General features: G+C 40.0%; 2 protein-coding genes across 10 annotated transcripts in view; one reads left to right on the top strand and one right to left on the bottom strand.

Moving 5' to 3' along the window:
• LOC111563678 (serine/threonine-protein kinase DCLK1-like) overlaps positions 1–10,473 on the top strand; it is a 29,421-nt gene extending 18,948 nt beyond the window's left edge. For 3 of the 5 annotated variants that reach the window (XM_023262874.3, XM_023262873.3, XM_023262875.3), the window contains exon 16: positions 230–2,927. In XM_023262874.3, coding sequence (XP_023118642.2) covers positions 230–424 — 195 coding nt within the window. In that variant the 3' untranslated portion in view covers positions 425–2,927. Of the gene's footprint in view, positions 1–229; positions 2,928–4,672; positions 4,721–9,884 lie in introns of those variants that run through there. The other 2 variants (XM_023262876.3, XM_023262880.3) reach the window with 2 other exon arrangements.
• The window catches only part of nbeab (neurobeachin b), a 193,748-nt gene continuing 172,122 nt past the window's right edge, over positions 3,194–24,819 (bottom strand). For 3 of the 5 annotated variants that reach the window (XM_035944771.2, XM_035944774.2, XM_055012145.1), the window contains 10 exons: positions 22,777–22,944; positions 18,221–18,310; positions 16,962–17,154; positions 16,094–16,165; positions 15,785–15,940; positions 14,064–14,234; positions 11,167–11,268; positions 10,638–10,834; positions 9,868–10,019; positions 3,194–5,049 (listed from right to left, as the gene is read on the bottom strand). In XM_035944771.2, coding sequence (XP_035800664.2) covers positions 4,959–5,049; positions 9,868–10,019; positions 10,638–10,834; positions 11,167–11,268; positions 14,064–14,234; positions 15,785–15,940; positions 16,094–16,165; positions 16,962–17,154; positions 18,221–18,310; positions 22,777–22,944 — 1,392 coding nt within the window. In that variant the 3' untranslated portion in view covers positions 3,194–4,958. The remainder of the gene's footprint in view (positions 5,050–9,867; positions 10,020–10,637; positions 10,835–11,166; positions 11,269–14,063; positions 14,235–15,784; positions 15,941–16,093; positions 16,166–16,961; positions 17,155–18,220; positions 18,311–22,776; positions 22,945–24,819) is intronic. The other 2 variants (XM_055012144.1, XM_035944776.2) reach the window with 1 other exon arrangement.

Raw genomic sequence — 24,819 nt, 5'->3', positions numbered from 1 at the left:
CTTGTTGCTTTTCCTGGTTTTTGTTGACCGCTGCATTAGATGAAGTAAGATTTTCTTTGTCATTCTCTCAGGAGATGAGCTGTGAGGCCAATGCAGCTTTTCACATTCAACTGCATGCTAACATTGTCTCATATAAACTTTACCCCATGCCTCAGTGAGTGAATATCACTCCTCATCTTTGTGGTCTTGTAGAGAACCTAACAGTTGCTGCTGTGTCACCCTCTCTCAGACCACGCCACTTGATAAGGAGAAGCAAGTTTTCCGACGAAGACGCCACCAGGATGTAAGGCCCACTCCCCACTTCCCACACAGTATTGGTGCCAGCGCCCCCCACAGTGCCAACCCCGCCCTCTCCCCCGCTGAGTCTGAAGACATTTCCCCAAGTTCGGCTGGCACTGTCCGCTCACCCACTTCTCCATTCTAATGGCCTTCCTGAGGTCAAAGCACCGTCCACTCTTCTGAAAAAACCATGGGAGAGGGGGAAAAACCCATTACTGGGTTCAGTCTGCTGTCTTGGACATTCACAGACTGCATAATTACCTGCACCTATTTAATTTCACCCTAGTCATAGTACTTTTTTATAATTATAAATGCAGTGTTCACAGTAAGTGGCAAGTTAGTCCATCATAAGAGCATGCAACAGTGTTTAAAGGGGCATATCATGAATTTTGAGGTCTATATTTTTATTTTGATGCTCTATTGCTATATCTTTGCATGAATTACAGTTTTAAATATCCTTATTCATCCTACACTGGCCACTTATGCAGTCCTTCAGTTTAACCTCTGTCTGAAACAGGCTGTTTTGTCGCTACTCTATTCATAGCCCTCCTCCTGATGAGCTCACTCTGTCCTAATTGGCCCAGAAGCTGCCCCTCCACACAGACTTTTGCCGGCTCCAGAGCTATGAAAACACGAGTAGTCAGATTTCTTTTTTTTGTCTTTTTGAATGTCAACTTTGCGAATACATCTGGATGTTTGAACCCAAATCTGAACCAAAGTGTGGATGTGAGTCGACAACGCAAAGAACCCACGGAACAAACTTAACATCAAAGGGAAGAGAACAGTCTATTTGTGGGCGTGGACAAACAATATGACATCAGTTCAGCGGGAAAGTAGAGGTAACATTGCAAAAGACTGGTTCAGAGCTTTGGAACTTTGACAATATAAAACATGGACTTCTGACTTAACAGTATAGAAATGACAGAAACTAAAAAGCATGATATGTCCCCTGTTAATGTATCTTCTTTTTTATTTCAAAAAAAGCCACTGCACTGTTCAAGCCTTATTCCTACTGGCAAGCACTGGTTTGTTGTAGTACTCTGGAGCCTTCTGCTGGTTTATTTTGTATACTGCAGGAAAGACAGCCTGCTTTGCTTTGTAATGGACGTGTAAATGCAAAACATTGAAACCATAGCTTCTAAATATTACATGATTTTGTGATGTGTAATATTCAGTACATATCACTTATCATGTTGATTTGAACTCAGATGTTTAATAACTCAGTCAATACAATATTAACAGTAAGATTCAACTTTCTGTTGTACTGTATGACATCTAGGTTACTTTGTGCTGTGGTACTTGAAGTTGTGGTGCATAAACTTTACACATTATTTGACAGGACTTAAGAAACTCAAAAGATGTGCTGCTATATTGTACCATGAGCATTATCTGGCACAAACAGAACTTTTATCGGGACAAATACTGTCCTGCCAAGTAGTAGCTTGCTTCATAAAGAGAATATAGGTACTAATGTTCGACTGTTGATGGTCTAGCTTACCTGTGTGCTTGACGATGATAACTGAAGTAGTATTGTTAAATGTCTGTGAGAGTGGTTGTAATTCGAGTGTGGTACAGATGAATGTCAGTGCTGTGTAATTGGTAGTACGTGCATGTTTAAGGCCTTGCCTTGGCACAGATGGTTTTAAGTGCAATTAGGTATACTGCCCAATGAGCACAGTATCAAATATGTCCTTGATGCTCGCATGAGTGAGGATGTATTGCTGTTATTGGCAGCCGACTGACTTCTATCAGACAGGGGCAAATGGTGCAACATGGATACTTTTCACACACTGAAATAAGAAACAAGTTAAATGTTAGTCAACACAACAGTGCTTCCAGTAAAAATCATTTTTTAAAATATCTGCTCATTTAGTCAGTACATTTGTTGGACTTTTCTTTTTAATGATCGGGTCGAACAATACAACTAAGAAGCCTGGCTTACTAGACTGTATGTACTGTGTGTCCTCTTACCACTTTATACATAGTTTCAGCAGAGAACAAATATTCACATTCGTAAATGCCCCGCTTCCTTTCATCAGAGACTGTAACTTGCATGTGTGCAAATATGCACCCTGGATCAGTTGTTCTGGTCTTTTAACGTTGGATATACACCTGTCGGATATGAAACCATTCCTGTTGTCATTGTATGTGCTGTCTTGATGAATGGATTTCAATCAAGGCAGACTATAGTCATACCACAGCTGAGTTTAGATTTGTATATATATGTTTTAACAGCAATGTAACTTCACACCACTGATTTTGTTGTAAAAGGGCTTTTATGTGTTTGATTAGAAGGAAGTGAACCAAAAAGCACAAGGAAAACAAGTTGTAGTAAGTTTTAAGGAATGTGTTTGCTGTGAAGACTGTATCTGTTTTCATCATCTGAGAAGCATATAATGTTTACATACAGTTTGACAAAATGAATTTCAGATGGCAGATGGGTGGGAAATGCTGGCAGATGGAGAATGTGAATGTTGTATTATATTCACCCATATTCCATTAATGTTAAGGATGTTAGAAAATTTTTTTGAATGACAACACAAACTGGAAAAAAATATCTATTGTCACGGTAAAAAAAAAAAAGAAGAAACTTCCACCATGTGCTCTGCAAAGAAACCAAACCTGGGATTAAAATGGATTTAATTTGTCAGCAGCTTATTTTACTGAGTCAGTGGGTAACTTTGAGAGTTGGATTTTAGTGGGGCCACAGCAACAATTTCAGACAGCAGATGGCAGTATGACCAAATAACACAAGCTTCATAAGTAGACGTCCACCTTCAGTTACTAATTAATGGCATGCATTTACTCAACTGTTGTACATCGTGCATACTTTATTGTATATTAACACATGCATAAATCTTTAAGGCAGTTGACACATTAGTAAAATCTTAACAAAAATTTGTCTTGACACCTGTATATTTATTCAGTTTTATTAAAAACAACAAAAAATGAAAGCAGTTGAATTTACAGTTACCAACTTTGATGTAATCACAATCTCCAAACATTTCCTACTTCAAATATGCAGAAACAAGTGGCAATACAACTAAAATATATATACATCAAAACATAGTAAAATATATTACATGAAATCAAAACCCATTGCTTAATTTCAGTATATCATTAATAAACGTATTTCTCTCAAACTTGAATTCACAATGAAAATTATTTCTCGGGAAACTAAAGTAAACCCTTCAGAATTTCTCAGCATGCAGAATGTCAACTTTGGGTTGGATGGTGTCTTGTAGCACCTGTTAAAAAAAAAAATCTAAATGCTAACTCCATCTCTATTTGCATATTTTTGTTCATTTAAGTCAACAGTTCACACCACTGACTTTTCATTTCTGCAATTAAATGTAGACTTAACAACTTTCATATCATCCCAAAAATAGTTCATTTGATAATTTTGTCACATACTTTCCTTAGTCCTTTTTAGCAACCAAGTCATAATATTGCTTACTAATGCATGAAGTTACAGCATGAACTGGTTTTCATGAATTCACATTTTTAAAACGGATGAGCAAACATTTGTGTAAAATAAGACAACTGAAAAATGGGAGATGCACAAGTAACAGTATTAATGTTTGCAGTGCCAGCAATTGCTGAACATCTGTAAAATGGCACTTCCTTTTACAAAATGTCTAACAGGTTTACCACAAACACATTAACAATCATTAGATACTATCCAACAAATCTGATATTTTATCCTCTGGATATGTTTTTGGAAGGAACTGAAACAACATAATATCTGTAAATATGAATGGAGGTCCTACTTTAATCAGTTTACAGTCGGACAGTAATCGGGTGTTTGCTGTCAATCAGCAACATGGTCCGGAATTTAAAAGAAACATGAGGATATCATGATTTATTCTTTTTGCTGACATGATGAAAAACATTTTTCACAAAGGACTAAGTTAACACTGAATTAGACTTTTCTTCCATATACACATTCAAACACAGCAAACTAACAATGAAAAACTAACTTCTTTTTTTTCCACATACACATACATTTGACCACTGTTTAACAATGAACGAACAATGGCCATATACATGTAACTAACCAACTAATATCTGGAGTGCAATGAAGACAATTTCAACATTTATACATGGCTTGCATGATGAAAATGCTGACGACATGGTAGCTAGTCTAACAGCATTTAGATCTTTTTGAGCCTTTACAGAGAAGAAACACTTTAGACTGTCCATATTTACAGTTTAACTTTTTTTATTCCCTAGAAAACAGTTCGAAGTAACGGCCATACAAATGTTGTACAAATGTTCCTAATGCAGGATTTATTGTTTTTTTTATTTTCACAGTTTGAAACAGGAACATTAAGTATGTTGTAGTAACTGTAATTGTGTTAATTTAAGTTGATCTGAGTCTCTCTTTATCCAGAACAGACCTGATTGACTCAGTTGGGGAAATGCTTCAGCTGGTGGTCAGGTAAGACATGAAAACCAACAATGCGTCCAGATTGTTTAGCAGCAGAAAAATGGCAACATGTTCACCTCAGAGGCCAAGTGAATGCACATAACAGTAAGTTCCTTGCCATGCTCATGTTCTCCAGCTTACTAGATCTCCTCCAAGCTCTTTGGATCCTCTGCAGCACAGCTCAGTCGCTGGTTGGGAGGTGTTCCTCTGAAACCTCCACACTAGCCTTCTGCTGTGTGTATCCGTCTTTTCAGTACCTGTTTTGATGCTCGTAGTGCCAGCGGTTGAAATCTATGTTAAACGCCACTATACTGCCAGAGGCCATTCCCGTGATCAAAGTCCTGAAGAGCAACAAAACCATGCATAAGTACCATGAAATTCCAGTGTCAGAAGTGAGATTACAAAACATGGACTATAGAAAGATTGGTTATTTAATGTACCATTAAGTCCAAGATTATTCATACCCATGCTAAATCTAGTGATTTTTTAGTTGTTTTTTTTTTTTGTTTTTTTTAATTTGACTAATAAGTTTTTTTCCTGGCTGGAAAGACAATGACACATTATTTTAAAATGTTAACGATGAATTTATTCATGCCTTTTTAACAATGCTACCACTGCCATGTCTAAAATTATTTGTACTGTTTGAGTCATCACTTTGAAAGCCACCACAGCAATCAAATGGTGTTTAATCAAATTTAAAGGTCTACACTGGGATTTAAGATCACTCCTTTTTTGAAAAAAAAAAAAAAAAAAAAAAAATTCCAGGCCTTTGAGATTGAAAAGCTTTCTTATCATTACTCTGGTCTTCAATTCTCTCCACGGTTTCTCAGTGGGAGTCAGGTCTGGACTCCAGCTCGGCTACTCCGAAATGTTGATTTCATTTCACTTGCTTTTAACCTTTTTTTTTTGTCTTTGTTAAACTTTGGCTTTATATTTTGGATCATTGTCTTGTTGAAAGGTCCAATGCTGCCCAAGGCTAACAGTTTGTTTTGCAGGCTGCCTGATGTTTTTTTTCTCCGAATATTAATATAATACCCTTTTCTCATGATACCGTTTACTTTGACAGGGTTGCCTGCCCCTAAAACCCCCAAAGCATTACATTGCCACCAGCATGCTTGACAGTTGGGATTGTACACAGAAGAACACAGAATTGATCATTAAAAGCTTTCATGTTTGTTCAGTTGAGCTTTTCTCTTGGAGAAGTAGAGTCCTCCTTGGTTGGCATCAATGGACACCAGGTCTGTGCAATGCTGTGCACCAAACAGTCTTCCATAAGATGTTGGTACAACATTTGCTCTGACTTCTCATGGTATCTGTAGTGTTGATCTTGGATTCTTCTTGACATCGCACTACCATTCTTGCTATGGCAAGGGTTACTTGCCATAGCAAGAATGGTACATTTACATTTACTTTAGGCTTCCTGCCATTCCATTTGAGATTTTTCAGTGTCACCTTACTTGTACTTTTTATTATGCTTTGTATTGTGGTCACTGGTGCTTAAAAACACTTGGATATGACTTTATAGCCTTTTCCCATCCTGCAAGTGACCATTTAGAATGCTATAGAAGCTGCATTTTCTCAATTTGCAACTAATATCAAGGGGTGTTAATAATTTTGGCCATTTGCAGTAATGTAAAAAAACAAACAAAAAAAAAACTGAAATATTTAAAATGTCAGCAGTATTCCAAGCACAAATGTCTTCCAGTCTTGTGTCACCTATGTAATTTCCAGTTAGAATAAACATATTGGTCAAATAAAAAAAAAAATCTGCTTAATTTATATATATGCAGATTGCAAAGGTGTGATCATAAGGACTGCAGTGTCCAAGTCAATCAGTTGGTCGATATGTCCTTAAAAATTCATATTGTCAGACAATCGATGTCATTACTATCATGAGGAGAAACGTGCTTACTGGGATTAATGCATTATTTTAGGCAGTGGGAGAAACAGACTACCAGTGAATACACCCACATTTTTGCAACTTTGAAGCTGCCGAAACTAATACAGACTGCCAGGTTAAACATATTTAAATTCCCTCTCTGTGCAGTAATTAAACCCAAAAAAATGGTCTCTTTGTATCAAAATTACATATCTTAATTTTGTTGTCATAAAAATAATATATTTGTGCTTTAATATGACTTAGATGGAACTCTAAACTATTGCCTTCTTCAGAATGTGCAGATTTGGGTAATCTCTGCGTTTGAAAATGAATACCAATTCTGAAGAAAAGTGATATGCAAAGTCCCACACAGCAAGTTGACAAAACTGTTTCTTAGGTTTGAAACCTTGTCTGATCTGTGATTTTTGAAGCACTCATCAGTACACGGCAGTATCAATTTTGGATGAAAATGCTCAGTCATGGCATTGCCCATTTTACTTATACTGTATACCCTTTAGCATGTCAAAAACACCGCATGGACATGTTAACAAGTTAAAAAAAAATAGATTTTCATCAGAGGGGATCTTAATATTTGCATTTACTGAACATTTATTCGGAGTTGGCTTGAAACTAACATTATGTCAAACAAGTCTGTTATCTTCTTTTAAAATAACTGCAAAACAAACTCATGTTGATTTATACTAACAAATCTAGTAGAGTGCAATCAGTGCAATTACATGTTAAAGATTATTTTCCATTCATATAAACAGTTTGTTAAAATGACTATAGTGGTAAAAGACAAGTACAGGAGGTCATCAGGGGCTGTGACAGTAAATTACTCATTCCTCTTACAACTGAAGTTGACCATTGAGTCCCAATGTCTTTCTGCAACCCCTGTGCCCTTGTGTCCATATCTGGCTGGTATGTAGAAAAAGCAGCTGATTTCACAGGGTCGACTTTTACTGCTACACCCCAAGGGCCTAAATGTTCAAGCACAATGAACAGAGATGCTACAGAATAGCCCTCTGTAAGTAGAATTAGAGCCCAGCTCATATGTGTCACCCAGTGTCAACTCTGTGAGGCAAGAGATGGTAACTGAATCAGCAGGTTCTTAAAATGTTTAACTGCCTTCTTTTTTTTTTTTTTTTAAAAGGGATTTAGACCTTAATGTTGATATTTTTACTATTGTAATTACTGAATATAAAACTTAATTTAAACCTTAACAAATTTCCTCCTATCTGACTAACAGGCTGTGCAGATGTTCACATTGGTGCAGTTAATTTCCTCTGTCTCTGTTTTTGGATGAGACTGTAAGTCCTGAAGGAGATTTGGCCTGTGGCCGTAACATGCAGCATGAATGTTCAGACTCTAACCTCTCTTGACTGCCAGGGTCACATGTTGACGTCAGGCTTATAGCCCCAAAGCGAACTCTTGCCTCTGAGCCGCCATCCAGGCACCTATTATGTGACTCCTGATAAATCTTGCAGAATGCAAACTTTGATTAATAAAAAGCATCTGACTTGCCAATAGAATTCTGCAGTATGATTGCGTACTTGCTGTTATCCAAAATACGTGCATTTGCAAAAGATACCCCTGCAATTTTTGTCTCTATGGCAACTGTAGGTTCTATTTAAAGAAAAAGGATGGTGTCTATTCCCTGAACTAAAATATGCACTGACAAACCATGAAGCACAGGCAGCACAAGTTTTTTTGTTTGTTTTTCTGAACCTACAGACTACTATATTAAACATGTGGGAACAGTTAGATGTGCATGTGCACAAACATGGATTCACATATGCAAGCCTATGTATGCACATAAATACATATCCCACACAATATTTCTACAGAGCCTGTAGAAATGTAGACATGCTCGATATGCTAAAATGTGCAAATCGGCAACTCATTTGACTTAAAGACACCCAGTGGTGAAAATTCCATTTTCATATGTATATATATATATATATATATATATATATATATATATATATATATATATATATATATATATATATATATATGGTAGAAATGGCATTAACAAAATAATCAGTGAATGATTTCCGAAAATAGAACTTGAACACAACGGAACACAAGAACTATTGTGGAAAATAAGAGGTGAGACAATCAGCTGTTTTTAGTTAAGCCACATTCATATTTGACATGGTATCAGTTCGTAGGATTTTTTTATTTTTTTATTGCCTGGAGAGCGCTGAAACAAGCTTTGTTTGCTTTAGCTGCACCAATTAGCCATGCTTGCACCGATTGGGTATATACCAATCAGCAACAACATTTAAACCACCTTCCTAATATAGTGTAGGTACCCTCCCTTCATGCATCCAAAAGAGCTTCAACGGAGCCGATCTCAATCCAATCTAGAATATGTAGGATGTGCTTGAAAAACTTGTCCGATCCATGGTGGCCCGACCTCACAATTTCCAGGACTAAAAGGGTACGCTAGTTCAGTACATAGTTTACTTATTTGTGACCCAAAACTCAAACTCAGAAACTAAGTTCTGTATTATTTTTTTCTGGAAAAAAATTTAATGGGTCAAGGAGGGGCCAAGTGTTTAATTATTGACTTTTAAAAATGAAAGAAAGTCCAAAATAGTATTTCAGCCCCAGAATGTTCCTGTACGTCCATTTTTCCTAAAATAGTCTTTGGGTTGGTTGTGCCAAAATGATGATGTAGATTAATACGACCACAAAAACTTGTAGGCGTCTATTGTCTATTGTCATACATCAAGTTAAAGTTGCTTCATGTTAAAATTTAATACCAAATGAGGTTTATTTTGTTATACAGAATGTTTCCATACATGTATGTAAAATGAACACTATTCACATTTAGATATCACCATAAATCTCATGTTTACTTTAACACATCATAGAAAGTGCTATAAAAACATAAATAAAACTGGATGTGATATGTGTTGATTTCATGTATATGTATGCAAACATTCAGTAAGGCAAACGCTGCATCTGTTGTTACATTTCAACATTAGGACAATGTGGAAGCAGCTTGTAATTTTGCACATATGACAACATACAGACAGAAGTCTTGTGGACTCCATGAGTCAGACCTGTTTTGGTAGCATGAAGGGGGTCCACACAGTATACGGCAGGGTGGCACATACCTCTTTGTGATTAGATGCCGATTCATTACAGGAAATTATTACAGGACAATGTATATTACCAGGATTCACTTACTCATAGGGCATTTTTAACTGAATAAATGTAACTATATATGACGGGGAGACAATATTGCCATACAACTGCTTGTCCTTACCTTTGATCATGTGATAGGTCCATGGCTCGGATGCCTGCGTCGCAGCCTGGGTAGATGTAGAGCTGTTTGAAGTCGCAAGCCTGCCACACCTCCACCACACCATTGTCGCCACCTGTCACAAGGTTGTGGCCATCACTGCTCAGGAGGATTGCCTTCCAGAGAGTCAGAGGGGAGTTCAACACGTCACGTTCATATAAACATTCATTGTCCCATCGGGGAAAGAGTTGTGTTGCTGCAGCATGTAAAATATGTTATTAAATAAAAGACTACGTACACAGAATGCTTACCAACATTTGGAATTTAAGACGTTAAGTATGAAAATGACATGCAGAAGTGATGTGCAATTAAAGTTTTGTACCAATTTAAGATGGATAATTGTATCAAAATTGTTGACAATTATACAGAAATATTTATACACTTCTCCTGAAAAGAAGGTTTTGGCTGTATACTATGACCTCGCCCATGTAGAAGTACGTGTTCCACAATTATACTGTATCAGTCAGATTGCCTTGTCCACTAAATTCCTAACAGGCCTTCATATTTTTTTATTTAGGCAACCTTCAAACATCCAGTAGAACATTCTCTTCATTAAATCTAATTTGAAAATACCAGTGAGTCAACTTTGTTTTAGCAAAATGAACCAGTATTTGAACCGAAGCACGTGCGGTTAAAGATTTGTTACTATTAAAATCTTAAATACTTGAGACTGCAGATAAGCAAAATGCCTGCACGTCCTCATGGAGTACACTGATGTCAAAAAGTCAGCTTACCCTGGTGGAATCGTTGACCTCCATCTGTGCCAGCAGTTTTCCATTAATGCTGAAGTTGCAGAAGTGGCCCCTCTCATAGTAGATGATGCAGTGACCCTCGCTGGACACTGTGATGAGCCGTGGACACTGATAATGGTCAGGCACCTCCAGAGCCCGCAACAGATCCCCTGTGATGGTATGGACGAGGCATGGACCCTCTGCCAAACCAAAACATGCAAGTGTGAGCAAACTCCACTTGTGCAAAAATAAATAAAAATCTTGTCTTTATAAAATAGGAGAGTGTTATTTCTACAGTGCAGCATGCTCACATTCCTGGTCCTGCTATTTTCAGTGGGGCATTTGCATTTGGTTCAGCTGGGTTCATGCAGGTCTAGAGTGTTATATCTATCTGGTCTGTTTGCATGGGTCACTAATAGACTGGTAACCTACTGTATGTGTACAAGTGGGCCAGCTCAAAGCACGAGTGTCCCTGACATCCTCTTTTCTCTCTGATGACAGTGACATGTACGAAACAGAGAGACACACTGACCTTTGGCTCCACTGATGACTAGGCCCAGCTCTGCACAGACTGATACACACACAACTTCCTGGTCATGACCGGTCAGAACTGCTCGTGGTGCTGGGTAGTCACCTAAAAAAATGAGATACACAATATCATCATACAAATGACTCGGTTAATTTGATTAAATCTATCATCGAAAACATCGCTCAAGCAATCTGAATGGCATGCTACTGGTAATCCTAAGTTAGTGGCTAGTACACGGGGTTTCTGTGCAACCACCAAACATTCATCAACCACTAACATCATATGAACACCAGCACTGTGATTGTGACATACATCTGCTAGCAGAGAGGTCCCTTTGAATTGTTATGTAAATGTGGGGATGCCCAGTGATGGCAGCCGAGCACTTGATTTCATCCCATGTGTCACATGATTGATGATGGCCGGGGGAGAGGTTAGTGAGGGGTGTTTCATGGCACCTGGAGCCGACCTCAAACACTGCCAGAATGATGAAAGCAGTGTTCCTTCTAAAATACACTGATCACCAATAAAGAAAGCTTGACTTCTCTTTTTAGCATTGCATTGGTAATTCTGATAATATATTTCAGGGGCACACAAAGCATTTAACTCAATTTTTTAACTTCCAGTGATTATCTGCGTTGAACAAAAAACGGGGGTGTAGGGCAAATGAAGCATAAAAGCTGAATAGATACTTTTTTTTTTGAATGTAATGTTTTCATTTCCATGTGTTTTTTCCTAATAATTCTGCTGCCAATTGTGTGGGCCCTTAGTGTAATCATCACCCTTCAGCGTACTATTACTGGCAAATTTAAGTCAAATAACAACCTCACACTGTACATACTCTGGCTTTTAGTGTCCACTTGTGACTTAAAGTTCAGCCAATTCAGTAAAAGTTTTCTTATCCACCTGGATGACAGCAACATCCTGATAGATGATGTGAACATGCGTTAGGCCCCACCGCCACCATCATCTCCTCCTCCAGCTCGGCATATTGCCTGCATAGCTGCAGCAGTCCAGTCAGTGAGCTGGACTGTGATCGATGCAGCATCGTCCCTTAGAGACTAGGACCTGAGCAGGGCTGTCAGTCCCAGCACCCGCTGCTGAGGGGGGCTGAATAGGACAAGTGTCAGAAAAAGCCTCCAGGGGGAAAAGGGAGCTCACCTACCCAACAAAAGATTGAATCACCCTGCACCGAGTACCCCCCACCCTGTGTGAGCCCCTGGGACGAGCCAGATTCAGCCACCACAATTAACCTGGTGCAAATACCTCCTTGCACCAGTGTGACGGACTGAGTCTGAAAAGCAAGGCCATGATTGAGCTGGAAGTTATTTTAATTATTACACATTTAAGACACATGCACCCTTTTGGGGCTTGGGTGAAATCAATTTCTCGCGCGCACCACATCTGCTGGATGACGGAATAGTGATCCGGCAGGCTGCTCCTACATATTAACACAACCTTCAGCCAGAATTACAGATAATATAATAGGCATGAAATCACTAGAATGACATTTTTGGAAAATAGCGTTTAGTGAAAAAGCCAGTAAATGAGAGAATAAAGAGGACTCTGCTGTTTTGTGTGCTTTATGATATAGGTCTGAGGGCTTCCATGGGGAAGATATATGAAAAGGTTTAGTGGCTGGTTTCATAGATTTGTATCAAGCTGTATCCAGCATATAGAATGCAAGTAAGTTTTTAGCTGATTCTAAATCATTTTCCACTCCAGCGTCCCTGATTCTCTCCTTTTGTCCACTGAAGATGCATTGTAAGCACTAGTAGTGTGAATATCAGGGGAATACTATTTTCCCGCTGCAGTAACACAAGTGCTATTGCCCCTTGCTAATTGGAGGCATCCAAGCTGAAATTCTTAATTAACTGTCGGAGCCTCGGTGAAGTTAATTAGAGAACACTCGCAACTAATCTGGAGCTCCTAGAATCTATGACAATTGGAAACACAAGATCGTCTGGTACACACACATTGTGTTGTTATCCAGAAAGAAAATAGAAACATTCACTGTTCCTTATCTTCAGTTAGTCCACTGCATACAATATGTGGTGCTTCTTGGTTGTACAGCAATACACTGTGTGCACAATTATTAGGCTAACAGTTGTTTTGTTGCTGAACAAATGTAAAGCTCTCAGTCAATCCAAATATTACTGATTCTTGAGCCTGAATGTATACAGTCTAAGTGTGAACAATCAGTAGAGTAGATCAGTGTGTAGAATTATTAGGAAACTTAATTACAAAAGAAATCCCTAACTCGCTTGATTATTCTCATATCTTTTAAAGTAAGTGCAACAATTAATTAAAAAATGACAAATGACATTTTTAGCCTTTCAAAAATACAATTTTCAGTAACTTGCAGTAATGAACCTTCCATTCATGGAGTCTGACCTTTTCTTGATCTGGTCACGATCAACTTTTGCTGAACCAGAAGTATGTGCATAGAAATAATGGCAAGAATATCATGACAGAATACTCATTTACCTATTAACTGTGCACACAGTGTAAAACGGCTGCTCACACACCCTGATGGGTTGTCTTGAATAGACACACTGGGGTCTACCATTTTGAATGCCAAGACATCTGGAGTCCTCCACTTGAAAGCAGCACAGCACAATGCAGTGAATCACACTAATATATCACAGCTACAGCGCAGTGTTCCCTGTCTACCCACATTACTTTATTTGGAGGAATGTTTTTTTCCTGCTCTGATCAAAGACTCTTGCTTCCTATAGTATATAAAAAAAGACTCAAGCACCTTTGTAATTTACATCACAAAGTATTTCAAGGATAAAATACTAAACAGAGAAAAGGGATTTCTGCAGCCTTCTTCAGAGGGTGATTATACTATATACTCTGTGTATGTGTGTGTGTGCAGGGCACTTCATACTATTACTCACTGTTATTGGGGTTGTCACCAATGATGTGGTGTCGGCCACTCCAGTACCACAGCAGCAGGGTCGCATCCCTGGACCCAGAGACAATGTAGCAGTCCCCACCAATGTATGACTCTGACCTAGCCAAACATGTCACCACATCCCAATGGCCAAAAACTATCTGTGTGAGCTTGCCTAAAGAGGAAAAAGATGGTATGCTATGTAAGTGTTGGTAACTGCACCAAAATCCTGCAATGCAAAAAACTACTACCAGCAGAGAGAAGCAGATCAAGAATAAATATTTCCGAAAGTTAAATCAGTGGTTTCCAGCCTTTTTTGGGTTGTAATGCATTAAAATATAACAGTATCTGGTTGTGACCCCAAATATCATGTTGGTAGTGTGGCACAAGTTTATGATTTCAACCCACAAGAGTGATTTTTCTATCTCAATTTGTGTAATTTATGGATTTAAAAAAAAGTCTGAACAAGTAAAAGTATCCAGTATTTTTAAAGAGAAAATATGTTTTAATCCTCTTGTGTCCACGAATGATTCCCTGTGTCCACACTAGAGGGAAATGAAATAGAGGTGGTTCAGGTGTATAAATACCTAGGTGTCTGGATTGATGACTCCCTCACTTTCAAGCCACGTGGAAAATCTTGTAAAGAAGCTGAGGCTAAAACTTGGTTTTTATTTTCGAAACAAGTTGTGTTTTTCTTTTAGTGTAAAAAAGTGGCTTGTCGCTGCAACGTTTTTGTCTGTGTTGGATTATGGAGATCTTTTGTATATGAATGCTTCTGCTCAAAGTCTTCGAATGGTTGACACTGTTTACCACGCCTCGTTGAGGTTTATTACGAACTGTACAATGTCAACACATCACTGCGAGTTAAACTCTCGGGTGGAATGGCCAGCTCTAGCCACCAGAAGGACCCATCATTGGTATATTTTCATATACAAGGCAATACTTGGACTTCTGCCTACCTACATTTGCTCCTTAACGGCACAGAAAAGTTGTGATCTTCACTCGCTCCGCTCACAAGATCATCTGTTGCTTTCAGTTCCATATGTTCATACTGAGCTGGGTAAAAAGGCTTTTGTTTATTCTGCACCTTCTGCCTGGAATATGTTGCAGAAAGACTTCAAATTAACTGAGTTAATCTCATTGAGTGCCTTTAAATCAAAACTGCGAGTTCTTGAGGCCATTTCCACAATGTGTTTTTTATAACTTGCTTGTAAACTTAATTATTGTTATTATTATTTTTTTTTCGTATTTTAATCATGTCTTAACTGTGTAATTTCATAACTGTGTTTTGTATTTGCTGCTGCCTATCTTGGCCAGGACTCGCTTGAAAAAGAGGTTCTTAATCTCAACGGGATCTCTCCTGGTTAAATAAAGGTTGAATAAAATTTTTTTAAAAATATCCTCAGACTCATCCTGGAGCCCGTTGAGGGGGTCCACTGGGACCAATGAAGTAAACTGCACTTATCAAGCTGCAGTCATAAACATTTACATATTTAAACAGGTATGTTGGAGACATCATCATGTTGGTCCCACTAGAACCTAATCAGTTTGAAGAGAATTAACAAAAATGTTTTGTCCTTTCAGTATATTATTATATATTCATCCATTTTTCACTGGACTTGTCAGGAAAGAGTGGAAACAAAACTGTACCATTACTGTCATAGCACTCAGTCCTCCACACATCAGTGCACACCTCTGTAGGAAATAGTTTACACTCTAACCTACCTGTCTCAGAGGAGTACACACGGAAGCTCTTGTCCCAGAAGCCACACACCAGGATGTAGCGGTTGTCAGCTGTCACCACAAAACAGTGTGTGGTGATTTGGATGCTTTGGTCCACTAGGTCTGTGATCTGTCGCTTGTTGCTTCCAGTATTGTTGGCTGAGGAAAAAAATGGAAAAACAGAACACATCTCAATACCTGGGGTGTTACAAGCCATTTTTAAGTTATAAAGTAAGGCCAATACAGCTGAGACAGATAGCCAATCATGCATTTTTTTGTTTGATGCTGTATTTTCCATTCAAGTTTACTCACCGACCAGAGAATCCATCTCTATGGGCAGGTGATGGGCTTGTTCCAGAGAGTAGCCTGGTGCTCCTCGGAGACCTGGATTCAGGTAGAGATACATGATTCTAATTCTGAAGACTGCACATGTGCATTCTTACAGAAATAAACACACACAGACACCTGTTCCCTTTTCAGAGCCAAGTTTAGTGATAATCTCTTCCAGGAGATGGAAGCATTGGAGGTCCATCTGTCTTACTGGGCTTTTTTTACAGAGTGACAAACTGAATGGAGACATTTCATCCATGTGAGAGAATATCTGGAGCCAGTTTTGAAAGAGCAACATGCCTGAAAATATGGAGGCCTTATTATCATCATTATTCTGAAAAGTCAAACCACATTTCCCTCCTTTCCAACAGGATGGCAAGGCTGCTGCAGCTGTGTTCATTAGTGTGGGAGCAGCCAGAGCAGCCACACAGTGCAGACTCTTTGGTCCTGGGTTCTATATGTTTCTACAGTGACAGATGGGGATGTGTGAGGAGAATGTGGTGCAGTTGCGGCCTAATTTCCTAGTAACCATTGCTTTGGCCCTCTGACCCTGAGGTGAGGTTGATTCTCAGGGAGGGGCTCCGTGGGTAATGTTGTTCACACATGTCTGAAAAGGAACATGTGGAAACACTCATGGTCAGCTTACCTGGGAGGTGCTAGCCTCTCACATAGCCAGCTGGCTACAGCTCAATTATGAGCAGTGGGTAGGTTTTTGTGTGACGGTGATGAAGTGATTTTACAGGCCCACTGCTGTGGTAGGTATCACATGTGGTGGTGGCATACTTTTTTCTCAGGGGTGTATGTGTGTGTTTGAGTATATCGCCGTACATGTGAGTTTGGCTCCACTCACCGACAGTATTGTGCCATCGGTTGACAGCAAATAGGCGGCTGCAGGTGACAGTAACCACAGCAGGTATGGTAAGATGGGGCAGGGTGTTAGCGGCGACATGGGTCACGGGTGAATTCGATGGAAACTTCAACACCATGATGACATCCTGCTGCATCTGGTCCTTGAACATTAGCGGACTCTGTGGAAGGAAACACTATTGAGTAGAAGAGAGAAAAGACAAAGTGTGGAAGAGGGTGGAAGGATATGATGGGAGATGGTAGGAGAGGTGGAGTACAAGGGAAAAGGAGCAGGAATGAAGGCAATGGAGTAGATGAAAAGAAGAGATATGAAAAGATGAGAGAACAAGAATGAAAAAGGCAATTAGTGTGGAGGTTGGAGGAAAAACTAGGTTCACACACAGAGGAGAGCTTCATGCACTGCCTCCTCGGGACAGTAGTCAGACAAGGGACTGGTAAGACAGGGGTAGACATGAAAAACTGGGATGAAATAGACTGTACATATGAGATGATGCATATATGATACACATGTATCAGAAAGATCCAGTCTGGTCCACAAAAAAGCAATGAAAAAGATTGTAAGAGTACTTCATTCTTTCTTTTCCACAGCAAAATTCAACTCAACTGTTAAAACACAGAGTTATATTCCATGTATAGCAGAAATATAAGCAATAGAGAAGACACTGATACAAGCAATAACTGTTTTAACTCTAATCTTTATAATTCTGGAAACTGTTGAAAGAAGTAGATGAAAACATTCTCATCCACTGCAAACGTAGAAAACTGAACTAAAAGGTCTGCCATTCAATTTCTTGTAGGCAGAGAGAAACAGAGTGAGCCATGTGTGGATAATGAGGGCAAGGCTAGTTGTTACATGGATTGGACAGGAAAGAGTAGCTTTCAGCACAAAGGAGGAGAGCTACTAGGCCAGTAGGGAGCACTCTTCCCTTTAAACTACACTGCTAGTGGGCAGTACCAGCTATAAAACACTCTAGACTACTGGTACTTAAAATTGTTTCTAATATCGAGGGTCTGTGACCTACATGAGGTAGGACATATAAAATATGTACCTTTAGCTATAAAAGAGGATTAAAGGAAATACATAGAAGTACAAAAAAATGAATAAATCAGAGACATCTTTCTCAATCTTGTGTCTACCTACAAACACATTCACACTAACACAGGCCAGGTCCACACATCTGTGCTCACACACACCATCACCAGAGGTGCAGGGAATTTTCCCAGCATGCTCACTGTTCTCACCAGGTGCATGGCGGAGCTGCGTGGAGGATGTGGCTCAATAAGCAACTGAGATGGCGTCTGTCCAAAGCTCTGGATCTGCGCCTCTGTGGCCTGCGGGAGAGAGAGAGGGGAGAAGGAGAGAGAGAGAGAGAGAGTGAGAGAGAGAGTGAGAGAGAGAGAGAGAGAGAGAGAGAGTGAGAGAGAGAGAGCGGCTGTCACAATCAATATGCATCAAAGTGATGGGTCAATGCGTTACTTGACAATGCAAGCAAATCCTAACTCAGCCGTGCCTATGAGGAAGGGGGGAGGTAAAGGGAAAGGGGTGCACTCCCAATCCGCCTGGGTGCTCCCCCTTCCCCCCTCAGCCTGCAGAGTCATCCAAGTGTTAGTATGGAAGAGACAAGCCTTTTCCTATTAACATGCTTCAGTTAACCATTCCCATTTCCAGGAGCAGGGGCCCCAACTGCACAAACGTTAACCTGGAGTGACATCCAGCTAGGACTGCAGCAGGCCGGCGTGCTTTTAGATGTTATTGTGCTTGAAACAAAGGGGAAAAGCATGTGTATGCACACACATACGTATGAAACAGAGGCATAAAATCACACAAGCAGGACATGGCGATTTGCTTAAAGGTACCTCGATGAAGGATGATTTATGGGGTAGAAAATATGAGCTTGAACACTTGTCACTGAGAAGAAAAATTGAAAAACAGCCATGAAAGTCTATCATGAGTAATAATAAGTAGACAAAAAAAATAAAGCTTTTATTGTTCTTAGAAAATAACTTTCATTTAAACAGACAAAAGATCTCCTTCGCCTGTATCCTTTCAGTGAGAAAGGATAAAACAAGCAGTAAGAGCTGCTGAGCTTGACTGAAAGTGGGACACTCCACGGTGGGAGTGATTGATGTGACTGGAGCCACTTCCACCATCAGAGGGGAGCTTGTAGACGTCCGTCAATGCCACTGTGCACAATGGAACATACATCGCTCAGCCTTTCGCCCGCCCTTCTGACTGCCTGGGCGACTAGCCCTCATTTTCCTCAGCCTGTACAGACTACTCACTATCAAAAGGACCCATTGGGTAGCACATGCCACAGTGGGAGATGTGGCATGGGAACTTTGGAGGTGATACTGAATTAGGACAGGCCACCTGCAAGGCAAACAGTCACCCCCAACACCCCCCGATCACTTCCGATCTTCCACAGCACCAAAAAAGGCGCTGTCCACACAGTTGAGTGCTGTCACATAGCAGTGAAAGTTTCATGTGAGTTGGTGAGCACATTTGGCAACCATTAAGTGTTAGTCAGTGTTTCTTTACAGCGCAGTCTGTCAAGTAATAAGCAACTGACATTATGGCTATTTAAGGTTAGGTTTGGGTTGAGGGTCACAATGACTCTTCACATAAAGAAATTTGATACAAAGATCAGAAAGGCTGAGAGGGCCATGTGGAAAGCATCACCATATTTCTTACGATGATTCTATTACCAGGGAAACTGGGCTGCTGCACGTCCCATTTTGGTAGTTTCAGACAACTTTGACCACCAACAACTATTCCAGGATACAAAAAGGAGAATTTACCTGTATGTGTTTGTGTGTTCGGGGGAGGGTGTCTGACTTACTGAAGGTTAACCCAAGAACATGTTCTTCACTAGATGATCAAAACATGCCAATATCTCTCAGGTGCTTAAACACAAATCCTCACTGATGTATGTCAGAAACTTATCTCAATCTCAGTCTGAGATGGAGAGCACTTAACAGGCAGTTCATTAGTTTAAGTCACTTCAGGCTCTGCTTTTTGGCTGATAAGTGACACTTATTGCCAAAGCCATCTGGATGAGCTCCCCTCCCAGCGAAAACCACCTTGCTTGGGTGAACACCAAACATCCATCGTAACGCACCATGTCTGCCTGTCTGTCTGTCAGACTTTGTTCGCATCCAATTTTGGCATTAGCAAAAGGCTTCAGAGGTGAGTGGCTGCAGTTCTCTACCTACTGCATGGTTCCCAAACTGGTGACGGAGACTCCATGGAGGATGATCATCCAGCAGCATCCTCCAGTGCGCTCATGCAATGCAGCAACGCAACAGCTCTGTCACACAGATTGCAGACATGGCCTTGCGTTGACCCACTAAGCAGTGTGGGATCATGCTGAGTCACGACACGTGAGATCAACGGCGGCAACTACAAATATGAAGAGGCTTCACCTTTTACCTTTTGATCAATGTCATAGACTACAGACAGCAAATTGCTAACAACTAATGATGCTTTAAGTACTTTAAATAGATCACAAAAACAGATAAACCCAGCACAGAAACCCTACAATCACATGCAAATAGATATAAATAAACCACTTACGGAAATGTTGTGTAACTGCTGCCCATTCTTTACATGCCAGTTGAAATTTGTTTAAGACAAGCTTATCTGGACTTTAATCCTTAAATACTAACAAAGAATTGCCCTGAGGGTGTTTCTTGAGTGACAGCTTGGGAGCTGACATGTGCACTACTGTATGTAAGAGCAGGAATGTCTCAAACAATGTGTCCACCAGTAAGTGATTGTCTCTAATGCAGGCATCATCACAGATAATGTACATTAAATCCCAAGGTCAAGCATTTAAACCCTCGTATACCATCATCATGAGAACATCAAGGTGAAATCAACTTAAAGTATGTCAACGCTTGCTTCAAAGCCCCTCATTGGCTAGCCACAGCACACTTTGTTGTCTTTGTTGATTCAGAGGGGGCAGGAGGGGCAATGGCAGGAGGAGGAATAGAGTCCCACTGATGAATAATTTGTCTGTTTACTTCTGAGTGACACAGTGGGGTCTGAATCAAGGGGTTGCTGTCATGTTTTTCCATAAGAGAAGGCTGTCAGGAGAAGCATCACAGCGAAGGACTGCTGTTCCGGCAGTGTGCCCAGTAGAGCTGTCACTGCACCCTCAACCAGAGGCCCGGCAGCATGTCAGAAGGTGTCATCATTTTCATTTGACACACGGGCGGAAATTATCTCTCATGACCTCTAATTTCTTGACATTTCAAATGCCTTAATTGTTGTGACTAATGCCAGATCGGCAGCTTCACCTGTCAGGGCTAGAATGAATCAATACCCCGAAGTCAATCGTCACATTAGGGCAGATATTAGAGAGACATTCACTGGGCACTTTTCCATGCTGCACCTTACTGACTCATCCAGGCAGATTTACAGACTAGCCTGTGTGAGATAGGATTAGTAAACAGCATATGAATAACAGCACAAACAAACACTAAGCAATCACTTTACCAAGTTTTCTTAATGATAACATGTACTACATAGGAAACGGTTTGAATGACCTGCTCTGGAATTGCCAGTAAACCATCTTTGCAACTTGTTGATGTCATGAAATAAAATAGCCACATTTTAATATCCAAGTCAAATAGATTATTCTTAATACATTCTTACAATATTTTGTAAAAAAAAAAAATTAGTATATGAAGTTAAATACAGAAGGTTGTACCTTATGTTGCAGGGACAAAAAGAATCCATCTGGAATGAGAACCCTAACTGAGGATATGAAGGCTTGTCTTAATTAGTGCTCATCATATCAAAATTACATCAGCTGCAATTAGCTGAGCCAATTTCTTTCTCCAGCACAAATACATTCACATGTCACAATAGCGACTACATCAAATGTGTACAATTAGGGAGTTTGAATAGCAGGCTTCCTAATGTGCAGCTAACTAACAGTACTGTCATCTCTCAGAGTAACAACAGTCAGGGTGGAAGACAGCTAAAAACCCCTCAGTCTGACGCAAAATAAACACGGCATCATCTAAAATCTTTCTTGAAATGATGAAAACCCAACCTTTCACAATATGGTTTGGTAATTAGATCAGCCAAATCTTCTGCAGGTGATTTGCATAGTGGTCACTTGATAAATAAAGGCGCCCCTGGAAGTGACAGTATATAAATGACTTGTTTTGCAGACAGCAGATGGTGGATATCACAGGGAGAGACGAGCTCACACTGGAAAATACCACAATGCATGCCAGCTGCTGCAGTCTCTGGTCCCCTTTCCCCTTGCAATTACGCTATTCACGAGTAGTACGGTCGAGCTAATAGTTATTCAATTAATTTGTTAAGAACAAGAGGATCCACTCCTTCATCTATTGACTGAATGACCTCTGGTGATTGATCAAAGAGTGCAGTCAGATTCATTGATCTGATTAAGGGACAGACTAAAAAAATGTACAGCACAAAAAAGAAAAGACAGAAGTGTGATGTTAACAACAATGAGATGAATAAAATGGAAGGAAATTAAGTGATTACAGTTTACCTGACATAGAAAAATTAAAAACTAAAGTCATCACAAACTGACATTATCTCAAAGCAATCTCCATGAGTCAGCAGCTCTGCCCGATTCTCTCACGAGTTACATTTGCGTGACACAATAATTGATTGACAGATGCATGATGCGAAAGCTCCTGGAGCTCTAGCACATGCCAAAACAAATAGAGACAGGAAGTTGTGCCTATGGTGAATAAGAGAGAGAAAAGGGCTTGGTCACCATGGCAATGTGTGTGTGTGTGTGCATGTGTTTTACCTCTCTGAGCAAAGGGTCAGTGATACTGTCCAGGTTGACGGAGCCCTCGTAAGTCAGGTAGTGAAAGACGTTGAGGGCGCGCACTGCCTCTGGGCCTCGCTGCTTGTAGCCGAAAATAAGGTCAATCCACTGATGCAGCTGACATGACACAAACTCGCTTTCCAGGGCCTGTCAGAGGAGTACAGGGCAATTAGAGGTGAGAGGCATACCAGCAGCACACAGCACAATGGCCAAAAGACAACACAAATTGAACTTCCACACAACAGTGAGCACAACAAAACACAACCTACATACTGTACACAGAGGACCTACCGGTACATTAAATCACAACTGAGCATCACAAAAATAACTGCAAAAAGTGCTATGAAGGAAAAATAACTTTCAGACATTTAAATAATTGAAGCATTTAACCTTTTTACTAGGCATAAAGATTACAGAAGAAATCCAGAGACAGAAGCCGAATTCCCGTCAGGGCAAGCCTCCCATCTCATATTTCTCTGTCCACTTAAAATACTATCTTTGCACAGAGACAAAGAAATTGGTTCAATACTAACAAGATCCAATTTAGTGTAAAACCGTCTGCAGGAGACACAGAGATAAATTACTTGTGAGTGTGAAAAAGGAGACTAGATTTCTTTCTGGGACAGATTTACAAGAGGATTGAAGACTGATAATAATTGTAAACATAGCTATGGGAGCCATACAGTGTGGTGTTGCTGTATTGTCCAGAATATAGTAGAATATAATTCCCATGCATGCAGGGGTAAGGCTTTGCTAGAGAAATTTACACTCCTCCCCTCGCGTCAGGAATAACAGCCATTACCAACAAAGCCTGCTCGAGCACACAGAGGCAGAGTTTGCCACAGGGCATATCACTACAATTGAAAGTGGCACATGCAAAGATGGGAAGTGGGAGGAAGGGAGGGAGAAAGAAAAGGAGGGAAGGAAAAAAGAGAGCGAGTGAGAGAGAGGGGGAGGCAGTCAGAGAGATTCACTGACAGAAATGAAATAATAGAGGAAGCAAGAGTGTGGGCTAGCTGGAGAACAGAACAAAAGAAAGACAAAAAAATAGAGGCAGAGGACTAGGATTTTTTGGGCGTGTGAATACACTGGTCTGCGAATCTAACAATGCGAGGCAACATCACACATGCATCCTTCACACTGAGAAAATATCCACTCTAATCTTTTTTTTTTCAGTCATCTTTCCTCCTTGTTTTGGAGATGCAGATATGCCCGTAACAACTCCTAGCCTCTCCCCTCTCTCTCCCCTTCCACCCCCTCACTCTGCCAGTATACAAGCCTGATAGAGCTCAACCAGGCAGTGCGGGTAGAGCATGGAGAAAGGTCACCTGCATAAGACCAGCAAGGCTCTGTCACTCCAGCTGAAAAGGTCAAGAGTGTTCCCACAGCCTCCTTCTATCTCCGGTCCGAAAAACGCTGTGGCCCCTAACCTCAGGATATATAGCATGCAGGAAACTTTGTGTCTTCTTGCAGTAGTATTGCTGCTGCTCTTGCTTTAGGGAAGAACCTGCTCATTAAACCCACATTTAAGATTCATCACTCTGTACTGAAATTTAAAATCTACCCACTTTGCTCAAATTAGATTATATTGCTGGAGATTTCACATAACAGATGAATGCAACCATATACAATCTGCATTATTATTATTCTCAACCTTTGGTATTGAGTAATCAGAAAGTTTGTATTTATAATGTGGTAGGACTACTGAGAATTAATTATTAAATTTGATCATTTTGATCAAGTCACAAAAAATCTTTTTTCCCCCCAGCTATAACAATCTGACTTGATTTTGAATGTCATGAATGTCAACATTTGTTCAAAAAATATATGAATGTGTTTAAAATACATTAGCACTGTTGTATGCACATACAATGGCTATTCATCATTTAGCTTTGGTATGATTTGTTCGTTTTCTCATTCATTAGGTTTAGTTGGGAGGGAAGCTGCTAAATTTCTGCAGTATGTGATTCCAGATTAAAAGAAAAGAAGAGTTGGTCTGAAATTAAGAAATGGGTTCAATCT

The sequence above is a fragment of the Amphiprion ocellaris genome, chromosome 7 (assembly GCF_022539595.1).
Source record: "Amphiprion ocellaris isolate individual 3 ecotype Okinawa chromosome 7, ASM2253959v1, whole genome shotgun sequence".
Classification (NCBI taxonomy): Eukaryota; Metazoa; Chordata; class Actinopteri; family Pomacentridae; genus Amphiprion; species Amphiprion ocellaris.
The sequence above is the reverse complement of the archived record's forward strand: the minus strand, read 5'-3'. Positions and strand labels throughout refer to the sequence as shown.